Source organism: Adiantum capillus-veneris, chromosome 1 (assembly GCF_014529385.1).
Source record: "Adiantum capillus-veneris isolate H3 chromosome 1, ASM1452938v2, whole genome shotgun sequence".
NCBI classification, from domain to species: Eukaryota; Viridiplantae; Streptophyta; class Polypodiopsida; order Polypodiales; family Pteridaceae; genus Adiantum; species Adiantum capillus-veneris.
The window spans coordinates 78,941,003-78,957,856 of record NC_140931.1 but is presented as its reverse complement, the minus strand read 5'-3'; the positions used below and the strand labels follow the sequence as shown (position 1 = coordinate 78,957,856).

The following is a 16,854-nucleotide window of genomic DNA, read 5'->3' as shown; positions in this document are numbered from 1 at the left end:
TTGTTGAAGCCGAACGGTGGCCGAGATGACCTCAGAATGAAATTCTGAGCACACCGAGCCCTGAAGGGCTTTCCCACGAGATTTGGGGCCGTGTCTTCGCCTGTCGAATTTCACTCCAATCTGAGCTGGTGACTCTAGCCTCCTACAGTGCTGCCCCGAGCCTCGATCTGAGCTCTGATACCAGTTGAAGGAGTACGAGCGGAAGTGCGACGCGAGAGAGAGTGCGAGAAGAAGAGCACGACGATATGGTGAACTCGCTCTACTGTAATGTGTAGAGCATAGTGAGTTCTTATTAGGTTTTTACAAAAGAATATGTGTACATACCTGGCGGCCCGCCCACTTACCTGGGCGACCACATTGGGCTTTATACCCCAACAGTTTCTGCTTTCTTGAATGGTGACATATTTGAGGAAGTTTATGTAACGTAGCCTCGCGGTTTTGTCATAAAAGGACAAGAGGACAAAGTGTGCAGATATAAGAAGGCTTTGTATGGGTTGAAGCAATCTCCTCATGCTTGGTATGAGAAAGCTGACACTCATTTGGTCAAACGAGGCTTTCGTAACAGTCCAACAGAAAGCACATTGTATGTAAAGCGTGAGGGTTATTAGGTTTTTACAAAAGAATATGTGTACATACCTGGCGGCCCGCCCACTTACCTGGGCGACCACATTGGGCTTTATACCCCAACAGTTTCTGCTTTCTTGAATGGTGACATATTTGAGGAAGTTTATGTAACGTAGCCTCGCGGTTTTGTCATAAAAGGACAAGAGGACAAAGTGTGCAGATATAAGAAGGCTTTGTATGGGTTGAAGCAATCTCCTCATGCTTGGTATGAGAAAGCTGACACTCATTTGGTCAAACGAGGCTTTCGTAACAGTCCAACAGAAAGCACATTGTATGTAAAGCGTGAGGGTGATGTACTTCTCATTGCGGTTCTTTATGTCGATGATTTACTGATCACTGGACCAAATGAGAGACATATTGCTGAATTTAAGGCTGATTTGAATGCTACTTTCAAGATGAAAGATTTGGGGCTGTTGCATCATTACTTGGGTATACAGTTTAAGCAGTGTGATGGTGGTATTGCCTTGTGTCAGAAAAGTTACATAGAGACATTGCTATGTAAGTTTGGACTTGAGGATTCCAAACCTATTGCCACTCCCATGGAAACATGTTTGAAGTTGAATCTACATGATGCTGGCGATCCTGCTGATGTCACTCTACCAAACTGCTGTTGGCTGCCTCATTTATGTATGCAACACGAGGCCAAATATTCAGTTTGTAGTCTCACAGGTCAACAGATTTATGCATAGCCCAGGGTCTAAGCATTGGCAGGCTGTTAAGAGGATTTTCCGCTACCTTAGTGGAACTTTACATCTTGGCTTGTTTTATCCCAAGGGGGGATCATTGCCGCCAGACTTACATGCTTTTTCGGAACTCAGATTGGGTTGGTTGTTTTGACACGCGAGTGTCCACTAGTGGTTTTTGTTTTATGCTTGGCAGTTCATGTATATCATGGTTGAGCAAGAAGCAACCTACTGTGGCCACTTCGAGTTGTGAGGCTGAGTACATGGCAGTCTTCACAGCTACGGTTGAGTGTGTATGGCTCAGATGCCTTATGGCTGATTTGGGTGTTTGACAGGACACTGCCAACACTATCTACACTGACAGTCAGAGCGCATTGGCAGTTGCGAGGAACCTAGTTTTTCATGCTCGCACAAAGCACATTGAGGTGCATTACCACTATGTCAGGGAGCGGCTCTCAACAGGAGAGATCAGCTTGGCTTATGTGCCAACATAGAACAACCTTGCAGATCTTTTCACAAAGGCATTGTTTCGTGAGAAGCTTGAAGCTTTCCGCAAAGCTTTGGGCTTACTCCCTTTGTGGACTGATCATGTCCTCAGGGCATGGCACTTCCCTTTACTCATGTGCCAGCTCTCATTCACCGCATCTCTCCAGGGGGGATTTGTTACCATATACATGTGGTAGTGATGTGTGTGAGCACACTAGGACCACCGGGGCATTTTTTCCCTCTTTAGGAGTTTTTTTCCCTCGAGCATTGTATATACGCCCATCACTCTAGGGGTATCTATCTTTCCATTGCACACTAAGTAACACACTCTCTATTGTGTGCCTTGAGCTTCCTTCGTCTTCTTGAAGCTGTGTGCATTTCTTTACAACCCTAATTCCAACACTTTTAAAACTAAACTTTGGAGGTCTTTAATGAAGCTAACCCTAAGGTCTTTTAAGCTCCATTAGTTGGCAGTGCTCTTTGCTAGAACATCTCCCATTTGGATCTATTGCCTTTGGTCCCGTGCTGAGATAAATCTAAAAGCACATGTCTATATTCTAACTTTTGTTACTGTTTATTCTCCCATATTAAATGACTAGTTCAATATGAGAAAATCGTTTGGGTTGGTTAGATATTATATTTTATGACAACAATGCATCTAGTAAATCTCCTAAGAAAGGAAATAAAAAATTAAGTTGTAACTATTGCAAAGCTATTGATCACTTGATAAAGCAATGGCTTAAAGGCTAAAAATGCACTAAGAAAGAATGTGAATCTTCTTCAAGTGTAGTCATTGTAGAATCTACCAATTCTATTGTTGATGCAGAATAGGCTTTTAGTGCATAATGTCAATATGACCCTTCTGTCCATCATGCATGCATGATTGAGGCTATAGATTCACATGGATGATTTTGGCAGTGGTGCTACAAAGCACATAATATATCATCATGACTTGTTCAATTCCATTGATGCTATCCCCAATAAGAATATTGCCACTTGTGCCAACAATGCCACTTATCGAGTTCAGCGAGTTCCTAAGATTGTAATCACTCTGCAGTAAATGGCAGTTCCTTGACACTTTCTGGATGATAAGGTAGTCTAATCCATCTTTGTTGGTTATAGTGGTAAAAGCAAGGATTATGGGTTATATCATTTGCAATCAAACTGTATCTTGACTTCTTGAGGTATTGTTTTTGTGGAAGTTGTAGTTCAATCCTTGTTGTCACGTACTACAGAAACATGGCGGTGTAAGCTCACATGACATTTTTGATACCTTGTTGCATCTTTTCAATGGTGGGAATACAAATGTAAGTCCAAATAAGGCAAATACTCAGCCTATGTAAGGTTCAAGTGATGTCATAGATTAGCCTATTTCTAATGCAGATGTAAATGATGGACTTAGGAGGACAAGGCCAAAAATGAAAAAGCTATATATATGGCAAAATGGATGGTGAGTACTTTGCATGAGAATAAATTGGATGCATCTTTGTCTAGTCGTACTCGTTTGGCTTCTTCTGTGCCAAATTGTTATGCTTTGACTGTGCCAAGTATGTGTGATGAGGTGGAACCCCTTACATTTGATAAAGCATAAAATTCACAGAATTGGATGGCTGCTATGTAAGATGAATATGATACACCTGCGAAGAACAATAATTGGTCTTTATGTGACTTGCTTCTAGCAAGAAGGCCATTGGTACAAAGTGGCTTTATAAGCCGAAACATAAGCTAGATGGTAGTATTGATCACTACAAGGCAGTACATCATCAATAGAACCAATTCCACATGAACATTGTCCAAATATTCAAATATACATTTCCATTACATTCATAAGGGCACCGCAATCGACATACATATTGACCAAAGTATGACCAAGCACAATGTGTCCCTTTTACTGCATTGACTAGCCTCTCATCGTGAATTCTCTCACCTACGTGAAGGTCTTGGCGTACGGTCTTGTGAAGGTCATTGCATCTAGAGAGAGGGATTCCCTATGTGCAATTGTTGAAAACAGTCTATAGCTTTCTAGCCATGATGGACATATCCTGCAGACAACACGTTCCATGAAATGACATTTTGGATAGAAAGCTCATCAATGAGTTTTTGTGCTTTGTGAGGGCACCACACTTGGGAAACATGTCTACCAAAGAATGTTTCTCCAAAATCCCCTCATTAGCACTCATGCCGTGAATTCTCTCACCCATGCCAATGTCTTGCATAAGGCCACATTCCTTCAAGGTGCAAGCATGGTGATTGCATCTCGAGAGAGGCCTTCCTTCTACATATGGTGACAACAACACAAAAGCTTCCTTGCCAATCTATGTTGGGCATGCCTTGCAATTAGCCCATTGCAAGAGCCAACGTGAAGCTCATTACAAACTTTTTGCATTTTCGTAAGGGCAAAAATTTGGCATACATATCGACAAACACATTGCCAGGCATAACAAGTTTCTTGAATAGCCCGTTTTCGGGGGATATGTGTTCGCTATGTGAGCCGGGCAGGCACCGGGCCTCTGGCTTTCGGAGGTGTGAAAGAGAGAGAACAAGAGACTGATAGCTCTGGCAATCACCGCAATCATCAATTAATTGAATATTACTTTGAGTACAACTTAGTCCTTAGCCAAGGCGGGCTGTTAAAAACACCGTCACTTGGATCATCTGCTAACTAGGAGTTTAAGCTCCCGTTTGCAGGATTAACCGGGCCGTTAACGACACCAGACTTAAAAAAATGTTAAATCAATTTCTAGCTGATGACGGTTATGGAAATTTCCTTATGCCTCTTTATTTGCTTCAAATACCTCGTGGATTCTGCAAGCTCCGACTTTGCTCACTGCCTCAATCATATAGCTTCAGTAGCTATCAATTATCATGCTTTGTGCACTTTGCATTGCCTCGTGCTTTCCTCTTGCTTCTTACCTTACTTTGTTTCTCGTGCATGCCTTCTCCTGCTTTCTTCTCTTGATTTGGTTCAAGGTGAAGAGTGCTTCTCCTGCTTCGATTGAGCTCCTTCTGCGAATCTCCTTCGTCCCCTTTGCCAAGAGAGAGAGATTTGCCTCCTTTATCTTGCCAAGCATGAGAGCGAGAGAGAGGGAGCTTTGCTCCTTGCTCTGACCCCTCCCCGCCTTCCTCTTCTTTGCTTCCACTCTCGTTGGTTCTTCTCCCCTTAAGCTTTCCTTTGTATCTCTCCTCGCCAAGCTTTGCTTCGCCTGGAGTCCTCCTCCTTATGCACTTTTGTTGATAGCTCGTTATGCTTTCCTTGATGCCCTACTCTTCCCTTCTCGTTAGGTGTTGCCTCCAGCTTCCTCAAACACTTTGCTTCCCAATGTCGCCATGGCCGAGAGAGAAAGAGGAAGAGACAGCTTTCCTTTGTCTTGCCGAGGACGAGAGAGGAAGAGAGAGCTTTGCTTCCTTTCTCATGTCGAGCTCCCTTCCCAAAACTCTTATGCTCTCCCCTCTCCTCCCGTTCACTTTGCCTTCCTTCGTTACTTTCATGCAATAAACCCCCCTTCCTTAAAATAGAACTCTCCTCAATAGCGCCGGCGTCACTGATGTGGCACGTGATCAGGCTCTATGATGTGGTAGGCAAAATTTGCAGCAGCTCCAAATTTTCTGCATCTGGGACCGAATGGGGTCGCCAGGAGCTGCTTGTCACTTTTCCTTTCATGAGAATGCTCATTCAACCCCTCCACAGCCCTGCACGAGCTTGTTTCTTCTCCTGCGCTCGTTCTAGTTGCTGCACTCCATGGCCTCCTTGTATTTTTTTTTTCTTTCCCATTTGCCTTTATTAAAACCCTATTGGGCGGCCATTGAGGAGGCCATTGAAGATGTGAGTATGGGCGGCCTTATTAAATCATTGAGGCTCTAGGCCCTTGTAGGTACCATATTTGGCATACATATTGACACTGCCTTGTTGGGTATATCCCACAGTCATTGCATTCCAAGAGATCACATTCCGAACATGAAGCTCTTCAAGCACTTTTTATACTTTATGAGAAGTACACCAAGTTTGGCGTACATGTAAACTGTCGTAATGACGTTGGTAGCAGTATACCCTACTTAGCAATGCTCTGCAGGAGATAACATTTTGGACAGATTCTCCTTGAGCACTTACTCTTTTGCATTCGAAAACCCTGGCTGCAGCTCATTGACCGAGCGGACCGGAGTGGTACGGGACCGGCCCCCGGTGAATCTTTATCGGCCCAATATCTTGGCGACCGGGACTCCGATCACTGATCTGAAAAGACCGACACGCCCCACAAAGTGAGCACTTTAGGCCCGTGCATTCATTTCATTTCTCTCACCTCAGCTACAGTTTCCCAATCCAGTACGGATCTGCAATCGACTTAAACTTCAAGCTGCCATAACTTCTTCACCGTAGCTCCAATCGATGAGCCGTAAAGACACGCCCGTAGAGCACTACAGTTCTAGATTATAAACTCCCATCTGTGCTCACTTCAAGCATAATCATTTTTAGCATCTGTTGGCTCTTTTAAGCCACATCTGGCATATATTAATCATTAAGCTTGGCGTGTTAACAAGTCATGATCACTGCTCAATAATCATGTAAGCTTCAAATAAACTTGAGTTGCATCTTCTTGGCATCTTTCCTACCATGGGAGTGGAGCTGCATGACATCCACCCCCTCTAAACAGTATCCACTATGAAATCATCATCTGCATGCAACAATGCTTTGTCTTCCAGAAGACATGCATCGATAACAGCTTCTAGCTTAGCTCAAATAGAACTCTGACCACCTACATGACATGCTTTTTTCATTAAAACAGATGGCTCCTCATCTTGTGTGCTTTCAATTTGCTGAAGCTCTAGGTCTTCACTCAATAAGAACCCCTGTATAATTGCTTCTGCAAAAGCATCCCAATTGTCTGCATGAGTTCTTGCAAGAACTTGAATTTGATCCTTCATATGATCACACACAAGCTGTTCAAATTCTTCAATCATTTGAACGTCTGGCACTTTTTGACGCTTCATTTGCTGTTTGTAACTCTCTAGGTAACCTTTTGGATCATATTCACCATCAAAGATTGATCTCTCATCGTATACTGCATCCAATGCTGCATTCAAAGCTTCTTTCATCTGCTCCTTCGTCATCATGGCTTCTACTTCAAGCAGTGATCCTTGCATCATTTGCATCATCTTGGAAAAATTTGGAACTCCTGACTCGCCATCAGACTGGGTACATTTTGCTGGCAATAGCCAAGTCGGGCTGTTAACAGCACCGACACTTACATTCATTGAAATCAAGGAGTTCAGGCTCCCGTTACAATTACCCGGGCCGTTAATGGCTCCGCGATTCATCAAAAAGAAATAACTAATTTAAGTTGCCGATGACGAAAAAAATCCTTCTGTGCTGGGTTTCTTAGATCGGTTGTTCTATTGCTTGATATGTCTTCAATTACTGTCTTCGAATCCCTTCTTGCCTTTTTCTTAGCTCTAGACTTTCTGATTTCTCTTCATGCTTGGCTTGCTCCGAGTTCTCGAAGCTTACCCTGCTTGCTATGTCGAAGCTTAGCTCTCTTCTCTTATAATTGTTTACGATCCTCGATTGGTCTTTCCTTGCCTTGCTTGATTGGATTGGAGATCAAGAGAGAGAATGCCTATTTTCCCCTTTTTCCCAACAAAAAAAACCCTTGAGTCCTTCTCCCTTGCTTATCCTCTTGCTTTGCTAGCTCTCGGAGGACGAGAGAGAGAGAGAGAGAGAGAGAGAGAGAGAGAGAGAGAGAGAGAGAGAGAGAGAGAGAGAGAGAGAGAGAGAGAGAGAGAGAGAGAGAGAGAGAGTGGCTTTAGCCTTCGTTCCTTGCTTTGGTAGCCAAGGTCGAGAGAGAGAAAGAGCCTTCCCTTGTTTGCCTTCTCTTCTCCACCTCGCCCTGCCCTCCTCTTGTTACCCTACTCCTCTCCTTCCTTTCTCAACTTCCCTTCCTTATATGCAACTCGTTGATTCAGGTGCCCTTGTTGCTTATGCTCGAGAGAGGGAGAGAGTGCCTTTGCTTCGTTTCTTCGACACAAGAACGAGAGAGAGTGGGAGAGAGTCCTTTCTCCTTGGTTCTTTTTGAGCTCCCCTTCTCCTTGGCTTTTTGCCCTCGAGCTTCCGCTCCCCTAATTTCCTCGCATGCAATATCCCCATCTTATGCAAAAAAAATCACTATTAATAGCTCTTTCCCTCCCTTAGCAGTAGCGTCGGCGTCACCGCGTAGGAATGCCGTTGCAAATGTGGCAATCAACGTTTTCAGACCATCGCGAAATCCGCCTTGGCTGGTGGCGCAACTGAGCGCCATGATCAACTGATGATTTTTCATTTCATGAGGATGCTCATCCGATCGCTCTACAGCCCGTCGCGAGTCCCGCCCTCTTTGCTTGCGCCTCTGCTCACCATGCCTTCCTATTTTCTTTTGTTCACACCCTCTTTTACTTAGGGTGGCCATTAAATGGTTTAATTTTATGGGGCGGCCATTGTTTAGGGTGAAGGTTGGGCGGCCGGCCTCCCTTTGGTTGCCTTTGGGCGGCCTTAGCCCTTGGGTGGCCAGATTTTCTCAGTAGCACTTGAACAAATTCCGCAATCAACACGCTCTAGGTGATGACATTCGGACAAAGAGCTCAACAAACTTTTTGTGCTTTCGTAACGGCATCACATTTAGTATACACATCAGCCAAGCATTGCCTAGCAGCTCATTTTTCTTCAGCAAGCCGTAGCCGTGTTGGCATTTCCCCGCAATCATTGCATTCCAAAACCCTGGCTACAGCTCATTGACCGAGCGGACCGGAGTGGTGCGGAACCGGCCCCCGATGAATCTATATCAGCCAATATCTTGGCGAGCGGGACTCCGATCACTGATCTGAAAAGACCGACACACTCCACCAAAGTGAGCACTTCAGGCCCGTGCATTCATTTCATTTCTGTCACCTCATCTGCAGTTGCCCAATCCGGTACGGATTTGCAATTGACTTGAACTTTGAACTGCCATAACTTCTTCACCGTAGCTCCTATCGACGAGCCGTAAAGACAGGCCGATAGAGCACTTCAAGCACTACAGTTCTAGATCATAATCTCTCATGTGTGTTCATTGTAAGCGTATTCATTTTTGGCATCATTGAGGCATCTGTTGGCCCTTTTAAGTCGCATCTGGCATACATTAATCATTAAGCTTGGCCTGTTAACAAGCCCTCATCACTGACCATTAATCAAGTAGGCTTTCAATAAGATTGATCTGCATCTTCTTGGCATATTTCTTAGCATGGGAGCGGAGCTGCACGACACCGTAGCTAGCAATCACATCACGAATTCTCTCACCCATGTCAACCTCTTGTGTAAGGCCACATGCCTTCAAGGTGCAAGCATAGGTGATTGTCTCTAGAAGAAGGGCGTTACCTTTGCATCTGGTGAAACAACCCAGAGCTTCCTTGCCACAACCATGTTGGACACATCATGCAATCAAAGCATTCTAGGTGAAAATAACTGAGATAGAAATCTCATTTAAAATTTTTTGTGCTTTTGTAATGGCACCATTTGGCATGCATATCGACCAAAACACCGCCAATCACAACACGTTTCTCCAACAATTTTATGAGTAGTAGCAAAGCAGTGCCAAACACATCATGTTTTTAAAACGATGATATATTTATAGCAGTAGTGCAGCTCTTGCTATTTGCAACAGCCACGTTAAAGAAAAAGCAGGCTGGCGTACGAGACAGAGAGAGAGAGAGAGAGAGAGATCTCCCTACCACACGACGCCATGTGGGTGCACTCTTTGCACATTAGACTTCCTATGATTCTCGTGTAACAAGAAGATGGATAAAAATAATAGACTTAAAGACAACGTGAAATGTTCGACAAGGACCAAAAAGATAGGTTTCGTCATAATAACTAATAATCTAATTCTCCTAAATGATTTTCTCATGTTAAACTGGTCATTTAATATGGGTAAGTACCAGGGGAGAAAAAGCTAGAATATTGGTTAGGCTGGCAAACCGATCACAGTAGGGATCCAAGGGGGGGGCCATCTGCAAAAGAGCAATGTGCATCAATGGGCTTCAAAGACCCTAAGGTTAAGCCCATTAAAACTTCCAAAATGCTAAGGTTCCAAAATTCAAAGGTTATGTCCAATGGTCAAGCTTAGGGTAAAATGGATGCTTATGGGAAGACTCAATCGTCTTTCCACATCCCTACCTAGGAGGGGGCGAGCCTTTTATGTAGGGATGAGAGAGAAACACACACATTCTTGCAAGCCTCCTTTACACAAAGGGCATAGTGGACACATGTCAAACTCCGCTTCCTAGCCCAATTGTCCCCAAGGTGCATTCAAATCCTATCGGATGGCCATAGAGGTGGACCAATGGGAATTAGGCTAGAGTGAATTTAGTTTAATTCATTTAAAAACACTTGATAAAAGAACCAATAGAAATTAAGCTCTCTATTGAACAGTCTCCCAAGGGGTCCAATGAGCATTCAACAGCCCAATGGCTTGCCTGATTCCTATTGGACAAAAGACTAAGAGGTTTAATGAGAGTTTAATTGCATTATTTAAATACCTAAAGCTCTCACAAAAGGGAAAAGAGGGACACATGTCACAAGGCTATCACTTATGCTTCTTAATTATCATTGGCTAAGCTTTGCATAGTCCAATAGGATGCCAACATGTGCAATTAGCAAGAGGGGTTGACCAAGAGAGAGAGGGGGATTGATTTTTGCAAAGCATTACCACACACACACACACACACACACACACACACACACACACACACACACAATCTCATGTGTGGAGTAAAGAAGACACACACACACACACACACACACACAATCTCATGTGTGGAGTAAAGAAGACACACACACACACACACAATCTCATGTGTGTAGTAAAGAAGACTATCTCCTTCTCAAGATTTAATGGAAAGCTCATCATGTACTCCAAGTTTGCGAGAAGGGAGGCCTACACCAACAACTCTTGGCTTTGTGATGCAAATCCAACCAAGAGCCAAGCTCCAATGCATGCTCATCTCCTCTACCATGCTAATTACTAAGCTATGCTAAGCTATTAAGAGTGACTATGTGAGGAGACATACTTCTTTCATGTAAGAATACTCCTTCTTCCTCTCGATCTACTCTCATACCCCGCTAGCTCTCACCATCTTCGAAGGTGTGTGAGGTCTTGGGTCTGAGACCGTGAGGGAATTGATGTTGTGTTTTACAAGTGTGAGCTTGGTGCTTGAAGCTTCCATCTTCATTGCACTAGCAAGTTACTGACGGAGCACAAAGTATTGTATTGCAAAATGTCTTCCTTGATGGGGGAAACCTATAATACAAAGCCTTTTGGAGGAGGGACCGCCGGTTCCATGTAAATCCGGTCCTCAACTGTTGTCACAAGCTTAATTTCTCTCTTTTTGAAGTATTGTTCATATTTATCTAACTAGGTGTTATGCATTTTGTTGCTCTCTTCATCCAAGCACTCTTGCTATGCTCATTAGGAAGCTATTCTAATGAAATGCTCACTATGTCTATATTATTTTCCGCTACACACAAGTTACTAGGCCATTCAATGTTACTGGTGTTTTGTAACTATGAGACAAATTTTTTTTGAGGAAGAACTAAATTGATTAAAATAAAGAAAAGAAGAGTAGAAATGCCCCTAAGGAAGGATACGAGCTATCCTGGCCATACCACGTGACTAAAGTGCACGGGGCCTTCAATGAAGACCCCATCATGAGATCAACGTTAGACACGACACGAGGGCATCTCAAGGACAATCGACGGCCAACAAAAAAGCGAGGTCAACTCCCCTCTCGTGATTCGAACCCATGACTTGGGCCATTGCAATGTGATGAGCTAACAACGCGAGTGCGTGCATTTCGTTGCCCTCAAGGCGCGAAATAAATCCTATTGGTAAACTCCTACAAGAAAAAGTAAAACTCGGACACATCCGTTTAAAATCGGACAGTCGAGCTTACATCGCCATTTACGTGCACACTCCCTTGCCATGGATCCCATGACAGAGTCTTCATTCAAGACCCCTTGTTATTTAATCCTGAGGCTGGCCATAAGAGATACTAGTACGGCCGACAGCCTTCAACGACTTCTTTTTTTTTTCTCTCTCTCCCTCATTATCGCGTGCACAAGGGCTTCTCTCAGTTTTGGAGTTTAACCTTCATGTCGCAGATTTTGACACGTGTAAAAGACTACCCGATTTGCCATATTATGTTAGTTTAGATGGCATGAAAACAAAGGTACATGCATCAAGTGCTACCTAGAGCATCAGAATATATAGAAATTACATATAATTTGGAAGGCTCATAAAGAGCTAAAATGAATGGCATCCACCTTTGTCATCTCAGAGATTTTTGAATATCCCTAGCATTTCCTTGGAGAGCATAGTAACCAAGCTGCAAAACTTTTTCATTATAACCAGAAAATTGAGGGAGAGAGGAACGGGATACCTGTGAGAAGAATTGATAGGGGACTAGGTGCAAAATTGAAACAGTGTGCGCGTTCAATGAACTAGAGTGCACGGGTTAAACTAGAGAGAAGACATAAATTTGCTATAATACCCTTGAGTGTACAACTGTCCACAAAGACTTTACAATCGATAAGTGCCTCCGAGACTTTTTCACATGTGAAGCAAAGCATCCAATGGGATCCATGCACATTGGACAATGGGCATACGTGGCTTGCCCACTAGCGGTAAAGCACTTTGAGGAGAGAGGCGGCCTTGCGCTGGGCTCGGGGAGTGCCGCCAACGACCAGGCGGCGGAGAGCGGGCAAGAGCGCAGAACAGCGGCGTAACTGATGGCGCAGGGTACCTGCAGTATCGCCTGCTTCTGAGACATTGCAGCACGCAGCCAGTAACAGAGCTGTCATGAACTCTTTTGACCGACTACTGCCCTCCGCCACCAGCCCAACCAGCTGCCCCACCACTCTCCCAATCCCGGCGCTCACCGCCGCCAGCCCGTCCTGCCCCCTCCCCAGAACCGCCAGCAATGCTGCCACCTCATCCGCCACATCATCTCCCCCTTCCCCCTCCAGCGCCACTATGGCTGCGTCCACTGCACCTTTCCGCAACAACTCCGCCGTTAGCTCCCCATTGAGCGCCACATTGAAAAGCGTCGCCGCCGCGTCACGCTTACCTCGTGTACTCCCTTCCCTCAACATCGCCAACAGCCCGTCGATGGCCGCCGTTCTGGACCCCACCGCCCTTCTGTGCTCCTTAGCAGCGCTGATGCAGAAAAGGGTCGCCGCAGCGTTCTCCATGGCCGCTGGCGTCGCTCCAGACTCCGCCATGAGAATGTCCACTATCCGATCCAGGGCCCCGTCTATCTGCATGATAATGTCCTTGTTTTTGTCGTTAATGGCCAAATTTAGCAGAGCCGTCACTGCATTTTCCTGCGTTGACGTGTCGACTACGTCTAGCAGCGCCACCAAAGCAGGCACAGCGCCAGCGGCCGCCACGCAGGCCCGGTTATCCGTCCCATCTTTTGCCATAAGCCGGAGTTCATACGCCGCCTGACATTGCACATGCGCGGATCCGTCGGAGAGCTTCCCCACAAGGAACTCCGCTGTAAGCTTGGTGGCTTCCATGGCCGCTTTTGTGATGGGCAGCTCTTGATTCTGAGCGGGGTCCTTCGCACCAGCGTTGTCGAGAATATAGTCGTTTTCCGCGCACCACTGGGCGATGAGGCGGCGGAGGCTGGAGTTGGGGATGAGGATGTTGTGCAGGAGTTTAAGGCCCGTTTTGGGGCAGGTGGTGTGACCCTCCGCTAACCAGCGGGAGATAGAGGCACGTTCATATGTTTGGCCGCTAGAGATGGCAACGGGGTCAACCATGAGCTCCAGAGAGATGGGGCACAGGAAGTCTTGAGGGACAAGGACGCCACCTCCCTCCTCTGTCTTCTCCACGCGTGCCAAAACCACCCTTCTCATGCTCGCACATGAGAGCTCATACTTCCTGCATGCAGCCGCCACTTGCTGCTCTGGCCCTAGCCCATATAGCATGCACCTTGCATACCTCATCAAGCTTACCAAGCTGTTCACATTTGGTATCTCTGCAAACATCCCTTCGCCCTTCAGCTTCTCCTTCTCATTCTCCAGCAGCCGAAGCTCCCTCTCACAATCTGTCGCGTCATTGAACCGCAGAGTCTCGAAGATATGCTTCAGCTTCTCTGCATCTGGGCTAATCTGCATCTCCAAATCTGACAACACAGAGAGGATCTCCGATTGCAAGAGACGCTCCTCCGGATCTACAAAGGGGGTAGCGCGGACAGCGTGCTTCTGGACGAGAGAGACGTGCTCGCGGGTCTCCTGGGAGATGTCGAGCAGATCGAAGGGGAGAGACGAGAGAGCAGAAGCGATGGAGGAGGTGAGGTTATGGAATTGGGTGGCGAGGAGGTTCTGCTCCATGAGGAGGAGGAGGATGCTGGTGTGGCGGCAGTCATGGATGAGGGCTTTGATGTTGCGAAAGGCCGTTCTGAGCAGGCGGAAAGAAGAAAGGGCCGAGGGGGGAAGCCATAGCTGCTGCTGGGCGCTGGAGTCGCGGATCTCTTCGAAGAGAGGGCAGAGAGCGCTGGCGCGTCTGCAGATGGTTTTGGCATTATGGCGCTGGCAGAAAGTAGGCTGTTTGCAGAGGCTGAGCTCTTTGGCAGCGGTGAGGAGGCCATTGACGAGAGCTAAGGTAACGGGGTCGTCCAGGCCCGCGCCGTGCAGGGAAGTGGTGTCATCGATGGAGCGCTTCCGCCAGGAGAGCCCGCTGGAAGCTGCTGAAAGCTGCAGGAGAGAAGAATGAGAAGAGGGGGGCATGATGAGCTCGTGTGCCGATGTGCAGGCCAACAACGAAGGTACAGACTACAGAGAGGATACCTATAGTCTACTAAAAACTACGCAGCGGAAGATTTGGTCTCGGGCGAGATAAGAGAGAGAGCGCAGCTGCCTGTTGTATTGGAAGCGGCTCGTTTTGACTCTTTCTAAATGAGCGCGTTGACGCCCTCTCTCTCTCTCTCTCTGCATTTCAATCTCTCTCTTTTTTGTCTTCCACTAGGTATCACCTTCACGCAGCCTTTTAAAAGGCCCTGGCCCCTCGGCCTTTCCCCTTGCTCTCAACTGGCATTGAAGTCTGAAGGAAAGCCACCGCTCAAAGCTTTAGTAGTGACGCCAACACTACATGAACGTGATGCATTTATCAAACATGTATCATACAAGACCACGACCACTTGCATTTAGGCCTATGTCACACTGAGACGCCCGTCCAAGTGTGATTTGCAGGTGTGGCCAGCCCATTGCTGTCACATTGGGACATGTAAGAAACATTGCCCATTCCTCTCAAGCAATGAGAGTAGCCCAAGTGGTAGATCATCCGTCTTTGGCGTTGCACGACAGGGCTCAAACCCTCTCAATTGCTTTCGCGCGTGTACTTTTGCAGATGGCCGCGCGTTTGGAAAGTTGGCCAGGCATGCGAGGTCGCCCCTCTGACATCCTCTTGCGGCCAGCTTTCTCTTTTTGCAACGGCGAATGAGCGGACGCCAAATCAGCATGGCCATCCATTCCCCGTCCCAGTGTGACACCAGCCTTAGGATTCTGATACCGTACCATAAAGGGGCCAATAAAAAGCCAGGGTCCTTTAGTATGACATACCTCCCCCCAATGGCCAGACAACAGCGAATGAGTAATCTGGTTGACGTGTAATGGTTTCATTGGTAGATTTTCGGTTCACAATTGGCCTGCAGTTGTTCTAGATCTGGCGATGGGGCGTCTCTCGTCCTTGCTATGTCTCATTTTGCATTAGAACTTGTGCTAAGCTGTCGCGTTTTGATTTTGCAGCAGCTTTGATAGTGCAACAAATTGCTTCAGCAAGCCCTCGTTAGCACGCATCTTCCTTACCTCTTTTCACACAAATCTGTGAAGCGCCGTGTGAGATCTTAGCCCATGCACCTCCGGTGGCCTAAACTTGGCCCCTTTTCCCTAGTACTCATACGCCGGGCCAGGATGCCAAGTTTGTGGTTCCAATTACAAAGCAAGACCAAGCATGGGCTGTTATGACATAGGCCATGATGGACAACGGCACGCTGTGCTTGCAAGGCGGCCATCGAAAGGGTTGGAGATGCACGACAAGTTGCTTGCTGCACGATTGTCTAGCCTGAAACTTCAGGACACAACGGGTGAGCTAGTACGAAAGTGGAACAGAGAAACACAGGCCTTGGAATAGGGAGAGATAACTAGGTACTTTCACAACTTGATTACTCACTGGTCCCCTTGGCTTTCTAAGGAGGGAAGAGATAACTAGGTACTTTCACAACCCGATTACTGACTGGTCCCCTTGGCTTTCTAAGAGAGAGATAACTAGGTACTTTCACAACTCGATTACTCACTAGTCCCCTTGGTTTCCTAAGGCGGGAAGTATCCTTTTGAACCTCTTCTGGAGGGAAGTGGTGAGAAAGATGAATAACAAAGGACTTCAATGGCTGGACAGTTTTGGGACAGGAGCAACAGAGGCCCAAAAGAATCGGACCAACTAGCCTCTCAACGGTGGCCCTCGAACAGGCACTTCTTGAAACCGCATACCAAGACGTGTACAACACCCTCATGGTCTCGATGAATTGGTTCTTTCCCCTGAACAAGCAGTGGTGCAAGCAATGGCTAGACAAACGATGGGTGACAATTGTTAAGAACATCTGGTGCCCACAATGGCCACATGGGATGAAGGTTTTTTAATGAAAGGTACGTTGGAGAGCCTTACCGACCGGTGTGAAGGTCCTACCAAGAGGTATCGATTTAGACAAATGCTCACAATGTAGAACTGCAAGTAAGACCTTCCCTCACTTATTTAAGGGATGCCAAGAAATATCTGCAAATGGATGCAAAAGACATGGAAAATTGGGTTCTTCAAGAACGATCTCTTCCTGGGTGAAAAGGTGTTCAAGAGCCAACCGCGCCTTATTAGTACGCAAATTGTTAGATTATGCTACTTCAAACACATACCTTATCTTGTATTTTCACACCAAGTAATACACTCTCAATTGTGTGCCTTGAGCTTCTCTTAATCGCCAATATTCCCTACTCAATTTCTTTAAT

At 46.2% G+C, this 16,854-nt stretch overlaps 1 protein-coding gene across 1 annotated transcript; it reads right to left on the bottom strand.

The window, feature by feature from the left end:
- Positions 1–12,314: 12,314 nt before the first annotated feature.
- On the bottom strand, positions 12,315–14,763 carry LOC147465027 (U-box domain-containing protein 17-like). Its single transcript, XM_086517482.1, has one exon. It carries the CDS (start codon positions 14,584–14,586, stop codon positions 12,472–12,474), a length of 2,115 nt encoding a protein of 704 aa, XP_086373608.1. The 5' UTR covers positions 14,587–14,763; the 3' UTR covers positions 12,315–12,471.
- Positions 14,764–16,854: the final 2,091 nt, after the last annotated feature.